General features: G+C 45.2%; 3 protein-coding genes across 7 annotated transcripts; 2 read left to right on the top strand and 1 right to left on the bottom strand.

Moving 5' to 3' along the window:
• The first annotated feature begins 90 nt into the window (after nucleotides 1-90).
• c2cd5 (C2 calcium dependent domain containing 5) lies at nucleotides 91-16,375 on the top strand. 5 transcript variants are annotated; one of them, XM_061282191.1, is made up of 30 exons: nucleotides 91-409; nucleotides 783-891; nucleotides 999-1,085; nucleotides 1,632-1,803; nucleotides 1,876-1,971; nucleotides 2,109-2,264; nucleotides 2,349-2,595; nucleotides 4,278-4,435; nucleotides 4,904-5,116; nucleotides 5,776-5,864; nucleotides 6,942-7,050; nucleotides 9,760-9,874; nucleotides 9,946-10,044; nucleotides 10,141-10,252; nucleotides 10,380-10,459; nucleotides 10,540-10,726; nucleotides 10,891-11,055; nucleotides 11,232-11,276; nucleotides 11,605-11,745; nucleotides 11,857-11,920; nucleotides 12,001-12,062; nucleotides 12,153-12,251; nucleotides 12,372-12,461; nucleotides 12,532-12,610; nucleotides 12,723-12,818; nucleotides 13,247-13,279; nucleotides 13,547-13,648; nucleotides 14,561-14,757; nucleotides 14,834-14,980; nucleotides 15,044-16,375. In XM_061282191.1, exons 2-30 carry the CDS (start codon nucleotides 802-804, stop codon nucleotides 15,167-15,169), a joined length of 3,456 nt encoding a protein of 1,151 aa, XP_061138175.1. In that variant the 5' UTR covers nucleotides 91-409; nucleotides 783-801; the 3' UTR covers nucleotides 15,170-16,375. The 5 variants fall into 5 exon arrangements, with proteins under 5 accessions (XP_061138175.1, XP_061138176.1, XP_061138179.1 ...); XM_061282192.1 differs by lacking the exon at nucleotides 11,232-11,276; XM_061282195.1 differs by lacking the exon at nucleotides 4,904-5,116 and having other exon boundaries at nucleotides 92-409; nucleotides 13,577-13,648.
• Nucleotides 16,376-16,687: 312 nt separating this feature from the next.
• lmf2a (lipase maturation factor 2a) lies at nucleotides 16,688-21,315 on the top strand. Its single transcript, XM_061283836.1, has 14 exons — nucleotides 16,688-16,873; nucleotides 17,285-17,538; nucleotides 17,611-17,639; nucleotides 17,729-17,922; nucleotides 17,999-18,177; nucleotides 18,253-18,391; nucleotides 18,484-18,612; nucleotides 18,684-18,789; nucleotides 18,852-18,948; nucleotides 19,318-19,500; nucleotides 19,847-20,015; nucleotides 20,325-20,436; nucleotides 20,510-20,618; nucleotides 20,685-21,315. The coding sequence occupies exons 1-14, from the start codon at nucleotides 16,780-16,782 to the stop codon at nucleotides 21,036-21,038; spliced, it is 2,148 nt and encodes a 715-aa protein (XP_061139820.1). The 5' UTR covers nucleotides 16,688-16,779; the 3' UTR covers nucleotides 21,039-21,315.
• miox (myo-inositol oxygenase) lies at nucleotides 21,222-23,666 on the bottom strand. The gene is made up of 9 exons (XM_061282645.1): nucleotides 23,649-23,666; nucleotides 23,085-23,165; nucleotides 22,726-22,888; nucleotides 22,554-22,621; nucleotides 22,272-22,381; nucleotides 22,046-22,113; nucleotides 21,927-21,976; nucleotides 21,745-21,857; nucleotides 21,222-21,541 (listed from the first exon to the last, which is right to left on the bottom strand). The coding sequence occupies exons 1-9, from the start codon at nucleotides 23,664-23,666 to the stop codon at nucleotides 21,433-21,435; spliced, it is 780 nt and encodes a 259-aa protein (XP_061138629.1). The 3' UTR covers nucleotides 21,222-21,432.
• Nucleotides 23,667-23,978: the final 312 nt, after the last annotated feature.

The raw sequence follows: 23,978 nt of genomic DNA, 5'->3' as shown, positions 1-23,978 counted from the left end.
CCTTGACTTTGTGTTTTGAAATAACATGCTTCGTTTTGTTATGTAAACACTGGAAGCTTGAGTCCATTACGTCATCGAGTGGAAGCCTATCTGTTCGAGGGATCGCGAATGCAACACTGTCTAACCCTCCATTCATCGTCACGGGCGCTATCGCTACCATGCTAGCCCGTCGTGTTATAATGGACTTAACTCGTACGTAATGTCGTAACAATACAACAAAAATTGTCTTCTGACGTCATAATATCTAGTGCACATTCAATTTAGCATTAACGTTGTCCTGCTTGGTGAACTTAAACGCTTCGTGTTATGGGAACGAGACGAAGACGTGGGTCTCCGCAGCGACGGGCTGTCAACGACAATGTCCTCCGCGGCTCTCTGACGAGCTAATTGTGGATGTCTTAGGCCGGAGGTAAGAGCGAAACGGCTTCGACGGATGATTTGCGGTGGGTCTACTGAACGTGGTGGAACTGGGTTGAAATAGGGCCGCTTGAATGGAGTAGATAACATGGCTAGGCTAAAGGGAGCTAGCTGGCATATTTTGGGGCTTTTGTTATATATAACTAAAGTACCCGGGACATTAAAAGTCCACGAAAAGGGATTTTTGAATCGAATAAAATGTTCGAATTGAATTTATTTTGTTTGCTTCTCCAAAAGAAATATCACTTAAGGACCGTCGCAGGTGTCATTTCCAACTGTGGTCCTAAAATGACCCCCCGCCCCTTGTCGCGAGATGGATATGCCAATTTCTTTTCCCGTTAAGTACTGACTTTATTTGTTCACAGATCAACCTAAATTTGAATCATGCCTGGAAAATTAAAAGCGAAAATTGTGGCAGGCCGCCACTTGCCTGTCATGGACAGAGCCAGTGAGCTTACAGATGCTTTTGTAGAGGTAAGTAGAAGAGACATTTTGTATATTTTCCCTATAATTGCCTTTATAAAATGTTTTAAGAGGTGATCCCAACTGAAAAATAACATTTCTATTTCTTTACCGTGCAGGTCAAGTTTGGAAACATAACATTCAAAACAGACGTCTGCCCCAAATCCCTCAATCCACAGTGGAACTCGGAATGGTTCAAATTTGAGGTAAAATGCCCGAGAAGTGCTATTGTCATTGTTTCTATTGCACACATTTTAGAAAAAAAACCTTCAGTACAGTCTTAAACAATTTAAACGTTTTAAAATCCATTCATGAAACTCATCAAAACACTTTTCAACTACATATTTATACACAAAATATTGCAAGCATATAATGCAGAATATTGATTTTGTTTACATGCCTGTCCCGTTAAAAGGCTGGCCTGGTGTGACGTTCCATGATTCTGTTCCAGTATCTTGGCCACCAGGGGGCAGTATAGGATGCACATAAAAACTGCTCTGTAAGCTGCAGTCATGTCTTAGTTTTTTTTCCCCGCAAATAAGATAAAAAATATAAATATAATATATATAGATAATAAATATAATAAATAATAATAATATAATAAATATATAAATATAAATATAAAAAATACCATATGTTAAAATATGCTTTTCTCAAAGGGTCGGCGATTGCTGCATGACATGATGCCCTTGCATTGGCCATTAAGTGCCGAATGACGTATTTATGGTTCGATTCCTTGTGTTGACGCTTAGGTCGATGATGAGGACCTGCAGGATGAGCCGCTGCAGATCACCGTGTTGGACCACGACACATACAGCGCAAACGACGCCATCGGGAAGGTTTACATCGACATTGACCCGCTGCTGTGCAGCGAGGCCGCCTCCGTTATCTCCGGCTGGTTCCCAATTTATGACACCATCCACGGTACGCAAAAAGCGCATCGGCGTTACTCAGTGTTGCACTCTTTCTCATCGCATCGGTGTTTTTTAACGGCAGGTATCCGTGGGGAGATTAATGTCCTGATCAAAGTGGAGCTCTTCAATGACTTGAACCGCTTCAGACAATCCTCCTGTGGAGTCAAGTTCTTCTGCAGTGCGTTTGCAACCACGCTGCCCTCAATGTTGCCCCTTCAAGAGTGTTGATTTGTAGAGACCACTCTGCTTTGATAATTTCATAATAACAAGTGTGGAGAAAAAGTAATGGGTGACCATATCGCTTGCACTTCGCAGCCACTTCAATTCCGCGGTATTACCGGGCGGCCATGGTCCACGGCTTTGTGGAGGAGCTGGTGGTGAACGAAGACCCCGAATACCAGTGGATCGATCGCATCAGAACTCCTCGAGCGTCCAATGAAGCTCGCCAGAGGCTCATCTCGCTCATGTCCGGTACGGAAACGAATATTTGATTTCATTTATTTCCAAAGGTACAAAAGTGTACACATGGGTTCATTTGTCTACATGTGACCGTAGGAGAGCTACAGAGGAAGATAGGTCTGAAAGTGCTGGAGATGGGAGGCAACGCAGTGGTGGGCTATTTGCAGTGTTTCGACCTGGAGGGAGAATCGGGCCTGGTGGTGCGGGCCATAGGGACCGCCTGCACTCTGGACAAAGCCACCTCCGGAGGCGGCGGCGCCGCCGTCGTCGCCACCGCACACACGCATCCCAGCACAGCTCCCGCTTCCAATGCCTGCAATTCCCCTTCCAAGGACGGAAAAGAGTGAGTAGCCATCCAGCATGACCAATCGATGCAAGTTTTGACATGTTGATGAGCACGTGAGGTAGAGTGTGTGGACAAGATGCCTGTTTTCCAGCGTGTGCACTTCAGTATTCTTCACGTCTGTTGCATCGTGAAACAGCACACGGTGTCCTGAGACGCACACTGCAGTATACAAACATACACTCCAAAAATGCACCCCCTACTCACACATGGCTTGCTTGCCGTTCAGCTCTGCATGCGCTAGTGCTACGTAGAATACTGTTCACCAAAAGTCTGAGATATTTAGTTCCTAGCGGAGAATTTGAGGCTGAACCTAAAATGTGCAATCACCTTTCGAAGTGACATTTGTTTCTAAACTTTCAATTCTATATGCACAAATGTTCCATGTCGAATCTAAACTCTGATCGCATCAGAGATTTTGTTTCTGTCAACGTAGCCATCGAACAGTTGGATAGTTTTCCCGAGACAAATTCCATGCACCTGTAAAGGTCGGCCGCGCATTTTAGTTTGATCTTGAAATTTTCACGAGCTTTTCGCGCATGTTCTGATCTGCTTCCTATGGCTCGCTGCATCATGCTAGTGTATCATCCTGCGCTCGTACCCGCACGTCGGGGATGGAGACACACCAAGAATGAACAAAAGAATCATTGGAGTAAAATGAACCTCGTTTGGATGATCATCAAAGCCATTTTCTTTTTTTTTTTAGGTCTGTTGTGTTTCCATCCCTGTGGTGCACGTGACTCACGTGGTCGGGAAAGATCCGATTGTCGGCACCTTTCCACTCTCTCTCCGTCTATTGTGATGATGTGTTGTAGGTTCTCGTGTGCTTTTCTTTCCTTCTTTCCTCTTCTTCCGGCTGCACCAGGACTGACACAATTCTTACTGCGTGTGGCCAACGCGACTGGTCGTCTCTCTTTTTATCCTCTCCTCCTGTGTGTGTGTGGTGCTCTTGGGCCCAGGTCTCCCTTAGCGCACGGATGCCGCTCCACCCACAACAGCCCAGTGCATTCGGCGTGCAGCGCACAGAGACTGTCCCAGAACTTCTCTGTCTCTGTGCCCACACTCATCTTCTCCGGTATGCAGAGGCAGGGAAGGAAGTCGATTTTTTTGTTTGTTTTTTTAAATGTGTGACCGGGCGAATGTCACACTTTTTTTTCAATGCGGAGAAGAAATAATGGAAGCTAGGTTAACTGTTAGATCTAGTAAATTAATATCCTTGTCATTTTTCATGTTGTCAGATACAAACGAGAGGGCGACACGGGGGTGGATTTGCATTCCCATCCCACAGAAAAAATCCAGTCCCGGATCGTAAAAATAAAAAAATCTGCCCCGGTTAAACTGACTCCCCACGCCCGTCCTGAAAAACTCAAAACGGAATTGTTTTGATACAGCCCTCCAAAGTCTTACGAGAAGCGCTGGCCTTTGCTTCACTCCACTGGAACATCACCTTTGTATTTTTATTGTTTTTGCATGTATCATTATGTTTCCGTATCGTTGTCCTGTTTTGCTTTTGCCCATGCTTGCTGTGTTACTTTTCTTTCTCTTTTGTTCTCCAGCCACGTGTAAGCACCTCAAGCACACCTCCTGCAAAAACAAAACATTTTCCACCCACACACACACAGGGTGAGGCTGTGACTGATGGCCGTGCGTGTGTGTGTGTGTGTGTCATATTCTCCCGCCAGGCCGGTATTTGGTGAGGACCTTCCCTCGTCATCCGGCCCGCCCACCCCTCTCAGAGCCCTCCCCACCAACCCCTTCTCTCCTGCCCCCTTCTCCCCCCCCCAAGCCAGCCGCCAGTCCTCCTCATCAGACACAGACCTCAGTTTGACGCCCAAGACGGGTAAGCACATGAGGCATCACCCCCATCAATCTGCAATTCACCCCCCCCCCCCCCCCGTTATCCACCACTCCAACACCACACTGAGGTGCTTCTCTGGTGTTTTTCCATGTTTAGTTTATTTCTTATTATTGTTTTTGCATTTTAGTCTGTCTCAAAGATCCACGTGTGTTAAGTTTATTTATTTTCTTTGTGATGTGTTCACAATGTCTCTTATTAAGATAAATATAAAATAAGACCCAAGAGTGGTCGCTAGTGTCGTACATTCAGACAGCTCTTACCCTTTTTTCCACTTCACCTCCTCAGGTTGTCACTTTTCCATTGGTACTGCTGACATGGCAAAAGTAGAGAAAGGCCAAACTCAAGCAAGCAGTGGAAAAGTGCCCCCCCCCCTCCTTCTTCTAAGATATCCATCTTCTCATTTCCTGAACTTTTTTTCCTTCTGGTTGCTCCCGACTCCCTGCTCCTCAGAGGAGCCACAATCGGTGAGACGCAGGCCGGGCATCTTCCTGTGCCCCAGCTCCCCTGTCCTCTCCTCATCTTTCTCTGGCTCAGCCGGCGGGGGCGCTTCTGGCTCCTCCCTGAGAAATACCACAATGCCCCCTCCCTCCTCTACCCACTCTGACTCTGCTCTGCTGAGAAAGAGCGTGTCCTTCACGGACGACTTTCTGCTAGGGACCTCCGGTACAGCTTGGCTGCCGTGTGTCACTTACGTCACGGAATCTCGATAACAGCAGAATGCGAATGCGCTCACCATTAACTCGGCAAGTCTAACAGAGTGATCGTTAGTGTGTCGTGACATCATCAGGCGTGCGGCGGGAAATGATGCAGTCTCATTGAATTATTATTCCAAAATATTATTTTATAAAGTTGATTGGAGCTAAATATAATTCAATTTTATATGAGTTTATTTATGCCAGGTCAGCCATGTGTAGTTATAGGTAAATAAATACAACAATTAAAGTGCAAAGTAAACAATTAATATTGGCAGCCCTGGCTCAGATTGTTTTTTGCTTTTAATAAATTCAGTTTTGCATAACTTCCTGTTCTCTAATATAGAGCTAAAAGACACAATTCACAACAGTAACCCTATTTTGTGGCTCAATAAAGAATGCAAACTCGCTCACCTCTCAAAACAAACAATGCTAGTGTCACAGACTGCAGCATGCAACCCCCCCCCCCCCCCCTCCCTTCCTCTCTTTTCTTCTCCTTTAAAGATAGTTAGCGAAGGCTCGCACACAAACAAATCCTCAGTCGTGTGTTAAAGATCGTTGCTTGGACTAGTCCTAACATTTACATCACGCCGTTGACGTCTCACGTGAGACTCTTTCTTCTCTGACCAGGAATGGGCAGCGGGGGCAGTGCCGGCAAGGAGGCGGGACCCCTGAAGACGCTGCTCAGACAGCAGACGCAGACTGCTCTGGAGCAGAGGGTACGTTGATGAGTCAACATGACAAATACACTTGAGTTTTTATACAAAAGCAAATAAGCTGATTAAAATCAGATTTTTGTTGGGGGGTGGGGGGGGTCGCATTTATTTTATTCCAATTTATTTTTATTTATTTATTCTAATTTATTTCAATGAATTTATTTATTGAAAGCCATTTTTGTCTGGCCTTAGTATGAGCTTGCACAAGGGTGATTTGCTCTTTTTTTTTTTTTTTTTCCCCCGGTAATGGGTGTGCGCAAGAACAAACATTGTTCCCTTCTCTTTCCTTTCGACCACTTGTGCTTCTCAGGGAGCTTCCTCCTCTGGGTTGTATTTAAACGCCAGGGTATGTCACATCGCTGTCTCCATCCATATCCCCCACCCACAGGCACCGCCACCGATTCCTAACCTGCAGATGATGTCACGTGGCTTTTCTGTACTCCTGTCATTCCTTCCGTCAAACCTTTCCCTGCTCCCCCTTCCCCCGAGACAGGAATGAGCACGCTCACCACATCATCTCATTCAGAACCCGGACGAGCTGTCAGTCATGTTTGACGTCCCATTTTCCATGACGGATTAGAAGACCGTAAATGATTCATGGTCCTAATCCTGTTTGTCCACAACACAAATTCATGCCGTGCACTTTCGTGGTTGGTCGAGTTGACATGACTGCAATGTAGAATGAATACCAAGAAGCTCAGCAGCTATTTCAAACGCATGGATTTGCCATCTCCTTGTCTGACGTTGAAGAATTGTAGCTGCACTTTTTATCAACCGCATATTTTTTTTTAGTTTCTTCCAGATCTATTTGAAAGGTCAAAAAGGTTTGGAGCAAGTCGAGAATTTGCATTTTGCGCCACTCTTGCATGTTGGTACATTCCTAACCTAAACTAACTTATCAAGTATGGTTTAGGTTTCCATCTTCTCCGGGTTTGCCCATTTAGAATCCGTTTAAGTGAAGACATGGAAGCGTTTGGATGGCAAAGTGAACTTTTCCCATCCTAAACCTTGTGTTAGCTACACCTGCACAATAATCAGGCTTTTTGTTTGACATAAGTGGCGTTTGTGTTTTGTCTCCAGGAGTTCCCTTTCTTCACCTTGACGTCTTTCCCACCCGGCTTTCTGGTCCACGTGGGCGGAGTTGTCAGCGCTCGCTCGGTCAAACTGCTGGACCGCATACACAATCCCGGTGAGATCATGAACACAACTAATGTTGTCGAGTGACGCAGTCAGTCAATGTTGAGTCACAGGATGAAAGTCTCGTTTGTGACACGGGTGAAAAGTGCTTCTGGTCACAGAGGACTGCTGTTGGTTAGCAAAAGCTAGCATCCGGGTTTAACGGCAAGGGCAACCGTCACCTTAGCGTGTCTTTGAAGCGTCCGTGGACGCGTGTGCGTCGTCGCCTGCCGTGTTACTGTGTGTGTGATGATACTTGGAGTTAAGGCGCTCTGTTGTCAAATGGTGCATGGCTGCCGTCTTTTGCCTGCTGCTGCTTCTGCTGTTGCTTCTGTGTGCTGATTTTGGCTGCAGCCGGCATAGTGTGTGGAAAATTATATCGTCTTTTGGGTTCCTCAATTGGATTTGATTGAATTTTGCCCGCGTACCCAATGAAATGTCCGGTGTGTCTACTGGGCGCAAGTTTTAGTCGACCTTTCACCTTAATCGTCATTATTGTAAACCCAATAGAATTATGTGTAGTTCTGATTGCTGAAGGCTGGCTTGGTTAGTTATCTTGTGACATAACTGTTAAGATTAATTTCTATAGTTAGAATGTCAAAAAAAATTTCTCACTTTTCAATTGTGATTTGCTCGTTGTCTCTGTACCGTATGTATTGAACGATTAATTTATTGAACAACATATGGCTTTTTTTTTTTTTTTGCTTTTTCTTTAAGTAAGTTGACATGAACGGATGTGGAAAGCCTGTTGATGACCTTTGAACTCTTGGGATGTTGCCGTGTCTTTTTTTTTTTTTTTTTTAAATGATTCAGCAGAACACAATATCAATATATTGATTCTCATTAATATCATATCTTGATACCGTCTGATCCGTTTGAACCTGGAGGCAAAAAAAAAAAATAAAATCCCCTCTGTCTTGCCATTCTTGTATTATTTCTGCTTTGAATGCGTGGCGAGCGCAAAGTAGGCGGCGGGCGCTGTCTGTTTAATGTCCACCTCGTGGAGTGCTACTGTTGTGTTGTTGGACTGTATCTTCTCTTTTTTCTCTCTCTCTCTTTCTCTCTTTCCCGTACTAATGGTGTGACGTGGCCCAGCCATGGGTAACACGCGCTCGTACAAACTGCTAGACTGGAATAGTGTCACGGCAGGTATTTGCCCCCCGCCCCCTCTTTTACTGATCTCACCCACGGGAGTTTTGGCAGCTCAGTGATGTGGAGGCTTGTCCATTTGGAAATTCACTTGAACAATTCACTGATTGCCCTGCAGAAAACTCAGTGAGCTGTCATCTCCTCTCTTTATCGGCGTGAATGTGTGCGAATGCGCTCGTTTGTGGAGCTGAGTCGAGCATGCGCCGTGCCCCTCCCAGCCTGGCCTGAGAAATCCGTCCTTCCGCACCCCCATCCCAACCCGACTGGCTCATCCGGCTGCAGCTCTCCCTTAACGTTGTCCCGGATCTGTTCCAATGCTTCCTCAAGCTGCATTGTGCCTCCACACCTCCCCCTGTTGAGACGTTGGAGATTGACAAATAACCGCTGAACAGGCATGTGCACTTCTAACCAACTGGGCCGAGGGAGGATCCGATGGGTCTGGCAGTTTCTCATCAATTGGAAAACCAACGCGTGATTGGGATGGAAAGAAAGATGTGTGCTTTGGGGCGATGATGAGCTTTAGCCCCCCGTGGATGAATATGGCCCTCCTCTGCCCATAAGCGTGCACATGGTCGTGAGTGTGCACCTCAGTGCCTGTGTGACAGTTGGCAGAAAGCCGCTCGAGGGCTCCATGTCTGACATTCGGTCTCTTCATTTCTTCACTTCATCTTTGATTCTTTTTCCCCTTCATTCCAATAATCCCGAGTTTGATCTCAGTCAGCATGTGGACCCATGGGGTGCGACTCAATACTCTGATGTAGCTCCCGGTTTGTGACGGAAAACACAACTATGTCAGTCATTTATGCTTTTTAAGTGTTTAGATATTGGATGGAAGCCTCATGAGACTATTGAAACACACCCATACATGATGAAGGCTTGGTTATGTATTATTTTCATCATTCAGAGTTCTCCATATTCAGCCACACAATCTCTCCTTTCTGTCAATGTGGCCGATTGAATGGAGAGCGAATCAATGTTATCTAACATTTTATACACAGATATGGGGTCCTCTGTTTATGACCACGCCGCAGTCCATCAATAACCTACTTAACTATCTGATAGTGAAGTTGTAATTATTGTAAAATATTTGGCTGGAAAAACTGGATCTGGATGAAACAGATTGTGTTTGAAAAAAAAAAAAAAAACATGCCAAAAGCACCCGTGATGTAAACAAACAAGCAGGTAAGACATAATAATAATAATATTAATTATTATTATTATTAATATATGTCATGAACCGAGGAACCCCCGTCGAAGCAGTTACAGGTCAAATCTTTCAATTCAATTTGCCTTCATCATTACCACTGTCATTGTCACACTCTTCCACAAAATGATGACCATTCATTTTGTCCTGCTTTGAAAACACAGCGGTACTCCACAAATAACCAGAAAATACAAGTTGCCTGTTTTATTTTCTGGTGCCCCAAGAAAACAAAGTGAGACCACACCAGAGAGATGTGTGTCAGATATCATGGTGGCATGTTTGCTTTTTGATATGTCTTGGGAAATTCACCCAATTAGTGGTTCATGTTTCTTGATATATATATTTTTTTCTTCTTCTTTTTCCCCCCAGATGAGCCAGAAACCCGCGACGCCTGGTGGGAGGAGATACGACAAGAGATCAAGTCTCACGCCAAAGCTCTCGGTTGCCACGCCGTCGTTGGATACAGCGAGAGCACCAGCATCTGGTAGGAAGTCTTCACAAGTCAAATCGATATTTTCTAGCCATCTCATTTTCCTCCTCCTCCTCCAAACTCAGTGAGGAGGTGTGCATCCTGTCCGCGTCCGGCACGGCAGCCATCTTGAATCCCCGCTACATGCGCGAAGGTTGTTTGGATGTCGCAAGCATGGACCACAGGTTGATTTCCAGTTTGCACACTCGAAAAGACGGATAAGAACATCCGTGCTTTTCAGATAGCTTTTGAAATTGACAGCAAATTGTGGCTTTCGCCAGGTTTGAGGAGCCGTCTCCCTCCAGCTGCGGCTTCTGTCACATACCGTACGATGAGTTCAACATGCCCTTTCCCGCTCAGCTCACCTACTGCTGCCTCTGCAGACGACAAAAGGTCTCAAGTGCACTCATGTTGTTTGACAGTGTTTACACTCGTCAGTATTTCCAATACACGTGTCCTAATAAAAGCCTGTGGATTTTATCAACCCTAATTTCTGTCATTTCAATTCTGCTTTTGCTAGGTCCCCGACGTTCTGTTTACAACAATCGACTTGCCGTCCGAGGCAGCCGTCACCGGGAAAGGCTGTCTCATTCAAGCCAGGTATGATACCTCCAAGCAACCAGGATGGAAGCACAATCCGTCCATCCCTTGAGTTAACACCAGCGTTTGCCACCTCGCAGACTGTGCCGGCTAAAGAAGCGAGCTCAAGGGGAGGTGAACGCCACGGCCATCTCTAACCTCCTTCCTTTTATGGAATACGAACTGCACACTCAGCTGATGAACAAGCTGAAGCTGCACAGCATGAACGCGCTCTTTGGCCTCCATATACAGATCAGCGTTGGCGAGAACATGCTGCTGGGTCTGGCTGTAGGTCCACTTTTTATTATTATTTATTATGTCCACTTCATATTGAATACCTGCATATTGACGATTCGTCATTCGCCAGAATCAATCAAATCTTTATTTACAGAAAAATTTGCCTATTCGCTGTATTGCTATGGTGCCACCTGGTGGTAACTTGGTGCGTTCAGTCTGCCACAGGCGTGTACCTGACCGCCCTCCCTACCCCAGGAGGTATTCAGATCGCAGGGAAGACTTCGGGCGACCTGAGCAACGAGCACCACATGTTAACCATCCAGAAGAGGATCAACGACGCCATCGCCAAGAACAAAGAGATCTATCAGATCACTCCACCGGTGAGATGTTTCAGGATCATATTCCTCACAATCCTCGTGTGTACGCTTGCTAGAAACATTGCCCTTTTTTTTTTTGCGCCTTCAAGTCATCCAAAGTCCTCTGTGATTGATCTGTTGTCTACTGTACGTCCCGGGACGATAATCTTACCCCTTTTATCTTTCTCTGGTCATTAAAGAAATTATTTACCCTGGACCCTGAGGCGCTCGGCGACATAGACATGGTACTGATCGCTGCGCGACGCGTCAACGCATGACAAACGCTTCACTCTTGTCAGCCTCTACCAACACCTCACCCCTTTTGTGACAGCCGTTTAACTCGGGGGCGGGCGGGAACGTTTGGGAGGAAGCGGGCCAACACGTTAACCCAGTCAAATTAACACCAGCCATGCAGTGACTGATGGGGGGACCTCAGCGAGCATGTGGCGGGGTATTAACATAGTCCCTCTACTGTTGGAGGTGGGGGGGGGTGCAGTGGTGTTCTATTCAAGTACTCACACCAGTTCAGCTTGTTTTTTTTTTTTTTCTTTCTTCATTTTGCTTGTTTCATAGGAGCTCACAGAAGAAGTGGTGGGTTCTCCCATTCCCGAAGCCAGACAACGAAACAGGCTGTTCCGCTCGCACTCGGAAAGCTCAGACGAACTGTCAGAACTGGACCTCTCTCACGGCAAGAAGGATGCGTTTGTCCTGGAGGTGTGTGCGTTGCTATCAAAGTGTAGCCAATTCAATGACCCAAATATATTAGAAGAGAAAAAAAATCTAATGTGGTCCTTGAGCACTGGCGTTTGTCCACCACTGTTGTAGATTGACGATACGGATGCCGTGGAAGATATTCACTCCCTGCTCATGGATGCCTCGCCTCCCACGGGTATGCGTAGTCATGATCAAAACACACATTTTGATCCTTAATCTCCTGCTCACATTTATTTTTATTTTTTTATATATAAGGGTTCCACAGCTGCAACACTGAGACCATGCCTGGGATTTACAACTGGACTTCGGGAATACAGGTCTCACTCTCGTCACATAGCTTCATCCTCCAAAAAGGAAACTGAAGTGGTTTGGCAGTTTAAATGTAATTTGGGATTGCTATTTTCCAGATGTTTACATCAGTCAGGGTGTTAAGGTTGAGTAATGCCAATCTCACCAATCAAGGCTTGAACAAAATCTTCACTGACCTGTGTGAGAACCTGCTGAAGGTGTGTATGACAAATGCAGTAGCACGATTAAAAATTAAAAAAAAAAAACATGATGTAATAGGCAAACATTTTTCACGGTTATGTAAAATAAGACGCTCATTTCATTGTGTTTAATTCCAGAGTTTCTACTTCAAGTTGCGCTCTATGATCCCCTGCTGTATTTGTCATCTCAACTTCACCGTGGCAGTGCCAGAAGAAGAGCTCATACAGGTGAGCCAACATCTATCTGCCTGTCTGCGTAGCCTCTGTTATGTGTGACACCGCCACTTCCGCTTGGCAGGTCGCCGTGACGGGGGTCGCCATGACGTTCGACAAAGACCAGACTCAAGAGAAGCCACCGGACAAGCCCATCACCCAAGGTCGGTCCCTTAAAACTCAAGTACCTGAGTAATGATATATATAATACAATGTCCCCTTCAAACTTGGATACTTTGATTGGTAGTTTGAACGTTTGACTAATACGTGTTTCAGGCTCTAGTGAGACTGAAGAACAGCTGCAGTTCCCTCTGGAGCTCTGCGCCGACGGCCCTTCCACCAACGCGCAGCCGCCGCCATTAAAGACCTCAGGTAGAGGTCAAGTTTTCTTCTCAAGCGCTCCTTTGCTTCACTAACAGGCTTGGTCACCCATTTCCTCCACTAACACCTCAGGTACACTCTCTTTACTCACTCCGGCTGCAAAACTCTGCCAAAATCAGCTGGTTATTGTGCACCCGGAAGGTAAATTGCTCAATGACGTCCGGTTGCAGAGTTTGGTCTGGTCTGTCGTGAGCCTAGTGGAAAATAGAAAAATGTTTTAGATGGGGCACTCAAGCTGGATTTACACTGCACGGTTCAAGTCAGACAATTCAGATTTTTTTTTTTGTTTGAAGTTGAATATCATTTGAATCTACATTGCTGGGAATAAAAACCTGCAGTGTATATCTGGCCATGGAATATAAATGGACATATAATGAAATGCAAAGGAAGATTTTGATGTCTGTGTGTCCCCTGCATAGGTGTCTCGGCAAGTAGTGTCGTGTCATCCAGAGGTAAGCCCCGCCCACAATGCACTTTCATACCTACGCACTCCGCACCCGACCCTCGTGCTACTCCAAATACAACACAGGCCCCCCTTTTTTTTTTTTTTTAAATGACCATCCTTATGTCTCGCACAGAAATATCCCGCACCGCTCCAGACCTCATCCACTTGTGTTCTTTTTCTGTTCTTCTTTTTGTTTCTGTGTTTTTTTTTTGTTTTTTTTTTCCTTTGTTGTCTTTTGTGTGGTTGTGGGTTTTTCCGTATGTGTTCTCTCCAGCTGCCTCCGTTGATTACGGTTCCTTTGCAGACAGATGCAGCACCTGGCTAGAGCTGCTTAGGCTGAAAGCTCACACCATAAGACGAGGATCAGTTAAGACAAGTAGGACACAGTCTCGAGCACACTCTGCTGGCCAAAGATACACAACACGTACACAAACGCACATGCCATACAAACGTCCATGCATGCTGCTGCGCGGTGGAGCAGTAGGAATTAAATTGCCGTTTTTTATCCTTCTTAGGAATGTATCCAATCAGTAATTTGCTTTTTGATAATAGTAAATTTATAGTAGTTGCACTCCCAGGCCGCAATATTAGGCACACCTGCACAAAGAAATGAATAATAATTAATCGGATTGTATGATATTGTCTTCTGTGTGACGCAAAGGATCCACAGTGGCTTATTTTATTTGTTTATTTTTTCCCTTTCGATAATAGTTGCCATTCTGCGCTCTGGCTCGTACGTTATTATTGTGCTCGCCTCGGTTCATAGATGTCTCTGTCCGTGACGTCACCTGGCCCCAAGATCCAAAAAGTCACGTCGTAAACGTGCACCTCAGCTGTTCCCAGGTCCGTGTGTCTGTCTGCAGACACTGTGTAAACTGTCTTGTCCGCCTGTCACGCATGGAAAGTGCTTGTCTGGCCACCCGCACCATCCACACGACTGCATGACTGCAAGTCACATACACAGGCACTTTTTTTTTTTTTATCACTTCATCTTTCATAAACACTAAAGATCCTTTTAGTGTTTGAGTCGAAAAGCTCATTTGCTGCTTCAAAATGTCTCTTTCTGTAAAGTTTCCATTACAGTAATCCCAATATAGACAACCCCTACCCAAAAAAAAAAGGAACTAGCAACAGATTTGTCCGTTTTCATTATTTTATTATCTAAAAAAAAGAAAATTATAAATAAACCACAACTTTTAAATATTCATTTTTTATAATCATCATGCAACTTTTAGCAACAAAACGAGCTGCCATTTGCAACATGGCTTTTTGATCTGTGAACCTCCAGTCTCATCTCTGGAGCGCTCCAGCCCGTTGTTCGAGAACCGGTCCCGCTCGCTGCACTCCAACCGCTGCTCATTCGGAGGAAGCTCGGTCACCGTGGTGAAGATGACGCCGTTATCCTTCCTTCCCAGTATGCGTGTGGTAAAATACTTGGGCATCATCAACATGTTCTTCATTCGAGAGACCACATCCTTAAGAGAGGTACGGCCAAAAATGACTTGACCCCCGCCACCCATTTAAAAAAAAAAATCGCACAGCCAATCTTGTGCGTTTTCAGGAAGGCGGCGTGAGCGGCTTCCTCCATTCGTTCATCGCGGAGGTGTTCGCCATGGTTCGCGCCCACGTGGCAGCTTTGGGGGGAAATGCCGTCATGTCCTACAGCATGAAGGAGTGCGTGTTAATGGAGAATCCCAATAAGAACCAGGTACGTAAACACAAAGTAAATCGTTCCTGTTTCAGTGGTATAATCCACCCTTTTGTCGCACAGGCTCAGTGTCTCATCAACGTGAGTGGCGACGCCGTCATCTGTCTGCGGGAATCGGATCAGGAGCCCACGTCATCCGCGACAAACCTCGGGCAGGCGTGCACCAGTGCAATGGAAGGGGCTTCATGACACCTGCCCTCCCTCACTCAGCCACATACAGTCTAGCCGTCCAAATTGGAGCAGTCTTCGCCTGCCTTAATTTTGTCAAATATCCCAAAGTTCGGATGCCGGTCATAATAAGCAACACATACGCACAAAAGAAAACGACAATTGCTGACATGGATTTTTTTTGTCGTGAGTATTTCCGCCACAGTTGCTTGAAAAAAAAGGCCAAAGAAGCGCCAAACATTTGCCTGCTTTAACCGCCGTGTCAGCCCAAAGCTCCGCAGCATCATTCGGTTTGGTGACCTACAATCACATACTCGTCGAAAGCGGGGTACACTAATACCGATCTCATCAAGTTCTGACCGGTTTCCAAGCAAATCTGGATAAAAAAAAAATCACTTAAAGCATGAGACAGCCCGTTACAAAGGTCAACACATTTTTACTACAGTACATGTTTTAATCTCGGATGCAAGTAAACATTTCAATCAATAGTTCAGGATAATCTTTTAGAGAGATCCGATAATCAGACCTTAACTCGAATTTGACCCGCCTGTTGGTATGTGTGTACCCGCTTCAGTCATTTTTCTAAGGGACTCGATCATCTTTTTAATGCACTTGGATTCTCATTCAGTGTTTAATGTCCACATTTCACTGGGGGTATTTCAAAGCGACAGTCATCGGCATACACAAATTTGCCAAGTCTATTTTGTACTGTCTTGCTCCCAGAAAGCATCACCAACCACAATTCTTGTATGTAAAAAAAAAGAAGGAAAAAAAAGTCACAGGCCTGTTTGCTGCGATTTATAAGATTGACGATTGGTAAAATAGTTCGAAATGGAATATATTCAAAGTAACCATGGTTTATTATTAAAGTTATAATGTCTTTGCTCAGCTTGCATCGCTGCTGTTTACATGTTTAGTCTAAGTCCTAATCCTGCTACTGATTTTTGTCTGTGTTCAATCAGGATTTTTCCTTTTTTTAGCAGGCTGTAAATGTTGCTTTATAATCATTTATTATTATAATTATTATTTTTGTAAGTGCAATAAATGCTTGTTTGGGATTAGTGGTACTATAAATCTGTTTATTTGCTTGGGGTGAAAACCAGGTTGTGACTTTTATTGTTTTTGTGTCAAAACTTGAATGTGCTAGAAGCATGCAAGCCAAATTTTATCAGCCATAAACTTGTAATGCTTGACTAAAGCTTTCACAATAAACTCAAACAAAGATGAGACTGTGTTGATATCTATGATAACGTAAAAATAAACATCAAATAACAACAGGAGGTCCTCGGTAAATCGGGACCATCTCAAATCCAATCGAGACGCCCCCCATTTTACCATTTTATAAGCTATGCTAATCAATTTGTAATAAAAAAAAGCTTAAAATGCTAAATAAAATATATTTTAGAAAAGCGCTCTTGAGCCAGGTACGTTTTGTGTACTGAATGTGTTATCTCGCGATATCTTGTCATCTTCTCGCGAGGTGTCGGCGTAAATCCTCCGTGTCGGTGGGTGTCGCTAGTGAGTCTCACCATCAACGCACCCGGCTATTTCGCGTCCTCCCCGGGCGTAAATTACTTGAACGTCCCGCGGCCACTCCGTCGTCCCGCCCATCATCACGGTCATTTCCAAACATGGGGGAAATCGTTTTGCCACGGCGCATGTTCCTCTGGTGCATGGCGGTCATCTATTTGATTGCATTTGTTTCTCTCTACGTGCAAATACCAGGTAAGACAACTTTATGGGGGAGGGGAAGAATGTCATCCTGTCGGTCGTTGTCTTTCCCGAGCTTCCTTGCTAATGTTAGTTCAAAACAATTCACAGCGGCGTACGTGGCTCGGGGAGGTTCTGGAATGCTCCCTTACTTTGAAAAGCGAAGCTACGAGAATATGAATCTAAATACACAAGCTAATCTGAGGCTACGTACTTGAGTCGGATATAAACTACATTACCCACAATTCCCAGTGCACTGGCAAATTCCAGGGAGAAATTCCTCCTCTTTTTCATCCTCAAAAGACATCACACTTACAACAAAGTAAATAAAGAGCGACAACCATTTACAAGAAGTGCAAAGCACGCTGGGAAATCCACCGATTTATTTATTGATTTATCAAAATCATTCTCCGGGTCTTTTTACAGGTCTCTATGGCAACGATGGTCTCCTGCCCGCTCGTAAGCAGCTCCGTTTTAGCGGCAAGCCTCTGGGAGAGCAACTTCTGTCCTCGCCCACCCTGCTGTGGCTGAGCCCCCACCTGGGCCTTGACACGCACACGGCTATGGAGTTGCTATGTTTGGTCGGGGCGGCGCTCAGCCTGGCCGCCACACTGGTGGCGGCGCTGCGAGACAGCCTGGTATTCTTCTGCCTCTGGGCTTTGTACTTGTCCATGTACCAGGTAACGTTGACGTTTTGCTGAATATGACAATGTGGTGTGTGTGGCATTTTTCTCACTTTGCTTGTGTGGCAGGTGGGCCAGGTTTTCCTCTACTTCCAATGGTGGGTGGTCACGCTCATAAAATGGCGGCCAGTGATTGTGTATTGATTGAAGTATAATTGGATATATTCCACTCTCATTACTCTCCCAGGGATAACCTGCTCCTGGAGGCGGGCTTCCTCTGCATCCTGGTGGCTCCAATGACTCTCATCAGGGGGTCCCGGGCCGTCCGCGAGCACGACCGCATCACCTTTTGGCTCATCCGGTGGCTTCTCTTCCGTCTGATGTTTGCCTCCGGGGTAGTGAAGCTCACCTCACGCTGTCCAACTTGGTGGGGCTTAACTGGTACGACACCATTCACTCAGCAATTATTCTAAATTTTTTTGGGCTCATGTTTGGACTCCCTTTTGATATGAACCAGCGATGAATTACCACTATGAAACCCAGTGCATTCCCACCCCACTGGCTTGGTTTGCCCACCAGTTGCCCGCGTGGTGGCAGAAGCTGAGCGTGGTGGGCGCCTTCGTTGTGGAGATCGCCGTGCCGCTGCTTTTTTTCAGTCCTCTGCGCAGGCTCCGACTCGGCGCTTTCTACTTGCAGGTGAGCGGCGCTACGTGTCTGGGCTGGCCGCAGACATTTTTCAACGTCAATGACCTAACACGCCTTTATGTGCAGGTGCTGCTGCAAGTGATGATCATTTTGTCAGGCAACTACAACTTCTTTAACCTTTTGACCTTGGCGCTTTGTGTGTCCTTGCTGGACGACCGGCATGTGCGCTTCTGGCTGCGCACAGCAGAACCCAATGAACACAAAGGTGAGATAAAGTAGAAGAGGTCACACTGAACTGAAAGATTGACCCCAGTTTTCTTGGTGTGTTACTATTTCATACGTGATGTCCTCCATTAGAGTCCAAACTGTGGTCCTGGCCGTGTTCCATGTTGGAGCTCGCTGTCTCGTCTCTGGTTATCTTTGGCGCAATCGTGTGTTTCGACCTGAAAGTGGACACGACGACCAGAGCCATCACTTCTAAAACGGGTACTACACACTGTGTCTTTTGCTGAAGACATGCAAAATTAATTTTCCCCCCCCCCCCCCAATTCTTTCAGCTTTCACCTACCACCACTTTAACAACTTTCTCAAGAGTGTCACTTTCCCCTGCGTGTGGGTCGGTGTTCTCTCCCTCACTTGGGAGATCATCACGGCCATGTTCAGGTACCAAGTCTCTGTGAGCGTGATTAGTTGCGATGTTTAAAAACTGGAATGTTTCTCCGCAGGTGTGCGTGTGTCTCTGGTTTCTTGAGGAGGTTTTGGTCCACACTTCAGTGGATGCTGTTTGCCGCTGCCGCGGCCACCATGTTCACCATCAGTCTGGTGAGTTGAACTTTACACGGGGAGGGTTCGCTGGTCAGAAGTATCAGGACACGTCGAAGTTCTACTCAAAGTGTGGAGCTTGCATTATCTGAAAAGTAACCTCGACAAATTGCTTTCCAAGCTGTTGGAAGCATAAAATTGCGGATGTATTATGGAAAATGTTCTTTATGGGTCGTTTGGATCTGTGAGCGATGGAAAATTTTGCGTGTGGTGCAAAGTTTATGAGTTATGAGTTTTGTTATGAGCCGCTACGCAGTTTCTCCGCCCGTGACCCGGCTCTGACGCCGGAGCCAATACTTTGAATTGCTGAGTATCTTTGTCCATTTTTGAGGAATGTTGCCAGTGTTTTTTTTTTTGTTTTTTTTGCAGATGCCTTTCACCTACATAGAATATGACTCCAATTCTAAGCTGTGGCCCGGCGTCCGTCAAGTGTACAGCCTCGTGGATCGCTACCAGCTGGTTAACTCGTACGGGTTGTTCCGAAGGATGACTGGCGTGGGCGGGCGGCCCGAGGTCGTCCTGGAGGGAAGTCACGACGGCGTCACCTGGACGGTGAGAGGAGCAAAATTCATTCTTTGACCAGAACCACTTCCTGTCCGCTATAAAGTTTCCCATAAAAGGAGATTGACCTTTCTGAATATAAATGTACAGTTGGCCTTTACTTTGTGAGCAGAATTTGATTTTCAAGTGCGCTTTGGGCGTTCGACCACAAGGTGGCGGCAGTGTATGCATTTTTGGTGAAATTATTTTGCCAAATTTCCTTTTTGCATGAAATTCCTCAAAAATAAAGTTTAGAGATGGAGGGGTGAATTAACATTTGTAATTATAATAATGGTATTTATTATATTTATTACTGTTAATTTATTATGCCACTTTTTTTTTTCTTCTCTCCTCGCAGGAAATCGACTTTATGTACAAACCTGGCAACCTGAGCGCTCCGCCCCCGGTGGTGACGCCCCACCAACCCCGTTTAGACTGGCAGATGTGGTTCGCTGCCCTCGGGGACAACACACAGGCACCGTGGTTCAGCAGTCTCGTGTACCGACTGCTCCAGGGCAAGACGGACGGTACGGCCGGTTCTGAAAATAAAGTTTGCATCAGGTCGCTCTGCTTAGAATGTCAGATATGCTGCACGCCTAGCTACACCCAATCCGCTGTCACATTTTCTCACATCACAACTCTAGTGTCACATCACTATCCAGTCTTGACATAAATGTGAATACTAATGAGGTTAAACTTGTTGTTACGCTTGCTAACAATTTAACTTGTCAACCATTGCAACCAAACTAGTCGCCTCACTAGTTTTTCCAAATATGTCAAAGTTCTCCTGCTTGTGCACACAACCAATGTCTCCTAACGTTGTTTGTGTTGCAAAGTCATCAAGCTGATCCAGACGGACATCACTCGTTACCCTTTCCACCAGCAGCCCCCTACCTATCTACGAGCCCACCGATACAGATACTGGTTCACGCAACCCAAAGAGGACGGGTCTGTAATACTCCCAATTACCTCTCTTACAAACATAAAAAAAAGTGAATAACACACTGCTCCCTGTGTGCAGATCATACCCGGAGCGCTGGTGGAGGAGGGTCTACAATGAAGAATTTTACCCCGTAGTACATCTGGGCCACCCATTCCTTGAGAGCTTGCTGGATCAACATGGACTCAAGGTGCTTTTACTCACTCGCACATTTAGTACCTGAGGACTTATTAACGTCTGAATAACAACTTGGCAGGACAAGTCGCCTTCACGCCGCCAGGTGAATTCCACCGTGGCCCGCGCCGTACGGTGGCTGCGCGCCCAGGTGTCGGGCGTCCCAGCTCCGGAGCTCATCTGGACCCTGGTCGGCTGCAGCGCCACCTTGTGCCTGCTGCTGGCGATGCCCAAGGGACAAAAACACGCCGCGGACAGTTCCGATCGGAAAGACACTCTGCCCGATGTGAAGAAGGCGGTAGATGAGGATGATGAAGATCATGATGAGGGTGAGGTGGAGGATGTTGTTGAGAACGACGGAGATGGTGTCACCAATGATGAGGAGGAGGAGGAAGAGGAGGAGGAGAAGGAGGAGGAGGAAGCGCAAGAAATGTAAGAGAAAGTGGCTGATGTTACCGAATTGAGCAAAGAGGTATGTGTGTGTATATATTTGTACTTCCTGTTTCGGCTCGCTTGTGTACATCACTTTGGATGATTTAATTATATTTTGGGAAAACACTCACTTTTCAACAGCCATCATGAACCCGGCAAGTTGTCAATGCAGAAACGCAAATGTGCCTTTTCTGTGTGTACACTACACGCACACAAAAAACATTTATTTTTTTTTTTACAAAAAAACATTGAAAGAAAATAAATGATTGTCCTGAAAGCTATTTTTTCGAATAACTCGTTCATACTGTTCACAAAACAAAAAATACAGCTACTGAATAGTAGAAATGAGCGTGGATTAAAAAAAATAAAATAAAAATTGTTGTTTAGTGGCTGCCGTTTCACCACTTGAGTATCCCGGGACAGTACTTGTCGATCAGCGATTGGTAGTACGGACGCAGCGTCTCCATGTCGGGCAGCTCGGCCACTTTAGTGTAGAGATCAAAGTTGCTGCAGGGAAAACGCACGCAAATGAACTAGTATTAGCTCAAATGATTTGCTAGTTAGCATTTTCCCAATGTTTATAATAGTAATTCATTATGTAGTAAATTATTGATGTATATTGCATTTGAAGTTTTTTCAATTAGATTTAAACTTTTCTTTTTAACCTGACTTACAAATAACTGCATCAAAAAAAATTGTACGCCACTCACTTAAACTTTTTCACCCAAGGCAGCATTTGCAGGTCTTTGTCGTCACACAAGTGCATGTAGTCGCCTTGGGAGTGCCATGGGTAGAAGGAATGGTAGCGGATCATGTTGAGACCCTACGTGGACGCCACACAAACATAGCGTGATGTCGAGTCCACATGTGACGCCGACCGCATGTTACTCACCTCCTCGGGGATGCTGCACTTGTTGAACTGCAGAACCCGGTAAAGGTATTCTGGGGTACCAAAAAAATAGTTCAATGCGTAATAATTATATGAAAAAAACTACGACGGATTGTCCTCACCATCATGACCCCAGGACAAGAGGACATTATCAAGCCCGCAATTTGGTTTGTAGATTCCATATTTAGAGCTGAAGAAAACAACTAAAATCAATGACAAATATCTCAGTCAAAATAAAAATTGCAATGGCGTACAAAAGTTTGCTCGACTTCATTCATGCCATCAGCCCATCAAACCTTGACAACGAATCCCGTGTGTAGGTGTCAGTTTTATCGGGAGAATATCTACTTGTAGCTGGGATTTGTGTCGTCCGAGTTCTCTTGGAAGGAGCTGTCGCGGAACACGATGGAGTTTTGGAAGGCGCAGCCCACGGGGAACGTGTCACCCACCACCGCCCACTGTGGACAAGGATGAAGACTTTTTCCATGCGCGTAAAGTAGCTTCCAGGTCAGTTTTGAAAATATTTGCAGCGTTAATAATAATGTATTCCAATGAGGACAGATTTCAAAATTATTTCCAATGTTCTGTAAAAACTACACACATTAGGTAAGAATAAAAAATGTTTTTTACTTGAGGTTCCCCCCACAGCGCCAAGACCTTCCCAACGTCGTGAATCAGACCTACAAGCTGGAACCAGTCTGAAAAAAAAAAAAAGACATCCATGATGCAGTCTGGCGTCACAACGGTGGGTAGCATTTTTTTATTCAACTATTATTTATTCATCTTATTTGTGATTGCATACCTTTGTCTGGGTGTTCCCTGCGAATTCCCTCGGCCGTCTGGAAGGCGTGAAAGGAGTTTGGGAAGTCCACATCTGGATCCGACTCGTCCACTAGCTGATCCAGAGACATGACTGCGTCCATCATGGACATTTCGGCGTGGCTGCAGCCGCTCCATTCTAAGTGCTGCGGGGATGACCCAAAGGTACCGTTGATCTACTTCTAGTCTTTTAGAACGCTTTGTTTTAATTCATCAGCGGCAATGTAGGTTAACCAAACAGATCCAAATTTTTAGACCGAGCATGCCCTGGCTCGGTGACGCAATCGGTCAAGTTTACAAAAGCCGGATTCAGAGAATGTGTGTTAGTGGGAGCAGGCTCACCTTTCGCTTGACAAAGTCCACGTTCTGGTTGGTGTGCATCAGCTTGTATGTGTTGTACACATGATCGGCAACACTCCCTGTCTGAAATGCGCGAGTTCAACGTGGGAAGCTTTTTTTCTCCCCCTCCATCACATACAACTTAACTGTTGTGCAAATATGGGTCAAATTGACCCAACTCCTTGCGTGGGTCCAATTTGTAACCCAGCAATTCTGTACGTTTCTCTTTTTTAAATATAATTTTGAATGTTACACAAAACCAAACCATAATTAAGCATCTCAAGAAATTTAGAATTATTTTTTCAAAGTTAAAGAGAGGTAGGACTTATCTACTGGAAGTTTATAATTATTAAATTTGTTCAATTTCAGGCTGGATGTAAAACATTGACAAGACGGTCTTTAACTTGCCGCAAAGTTTCTGTAGTCTTCTTTTTTGGTTTGGGGTTTCAGATTTGGCTGAAAAGCCAGATACGGGTCTGGACCCTGTAGTTGTAAAAAAATAAAATAAAAAAAAGACTTTTAGCTTTACGTGTCACGTATTTTTGACTGTAGAAGAAGCCCACTTACCAAGTTGATGACACTCATGCTTGTCAATGACAAGTTGTCGTGTCACCGATTTATTTATATGTCGTGTCCGGTCACAGTTTAACCAAACGACGTGTTTGTGTTCAACCTTGACCTTTTGCGTGTTTATATAATCTCACCAATGATCACGTTTTTCCAGTAACTTGTTTTTCCTCACCAAGAAATGTGCGATGTACTTTTTTTTTTTTTGGTCACCCTCAACTCGATCTTTAATGTCGCTGAGAATAGTCAGATTTTGAAAAACGTACAAATTCCTCTGTAATGCAGGTGAATTAGTTATCTTTGTTTGATATTTATATTTATTTGATCATA

Source organism: Syngnathus typhle, linkage group LG7, assembly GCF_033458585.1.
Source record: "Syngnathus typhle isolate RoL2023-S1 ecotype Sweden linkage group LG7, RoL_Styp_1.0, whole genome shotgun sequence".
In the NCBI taxonomy this organism is placed as follows: Eukaryota; Metazoa; Chordata; class Actinopteri; order Syngnathiformes; family Syngnathidae; genus Syngnathus; species Syngnathus typhle.
Note: the sequence above shows the minus strand (reverse complement) of the source record. Positions and strands in the feature narration are given on the sequence as shown.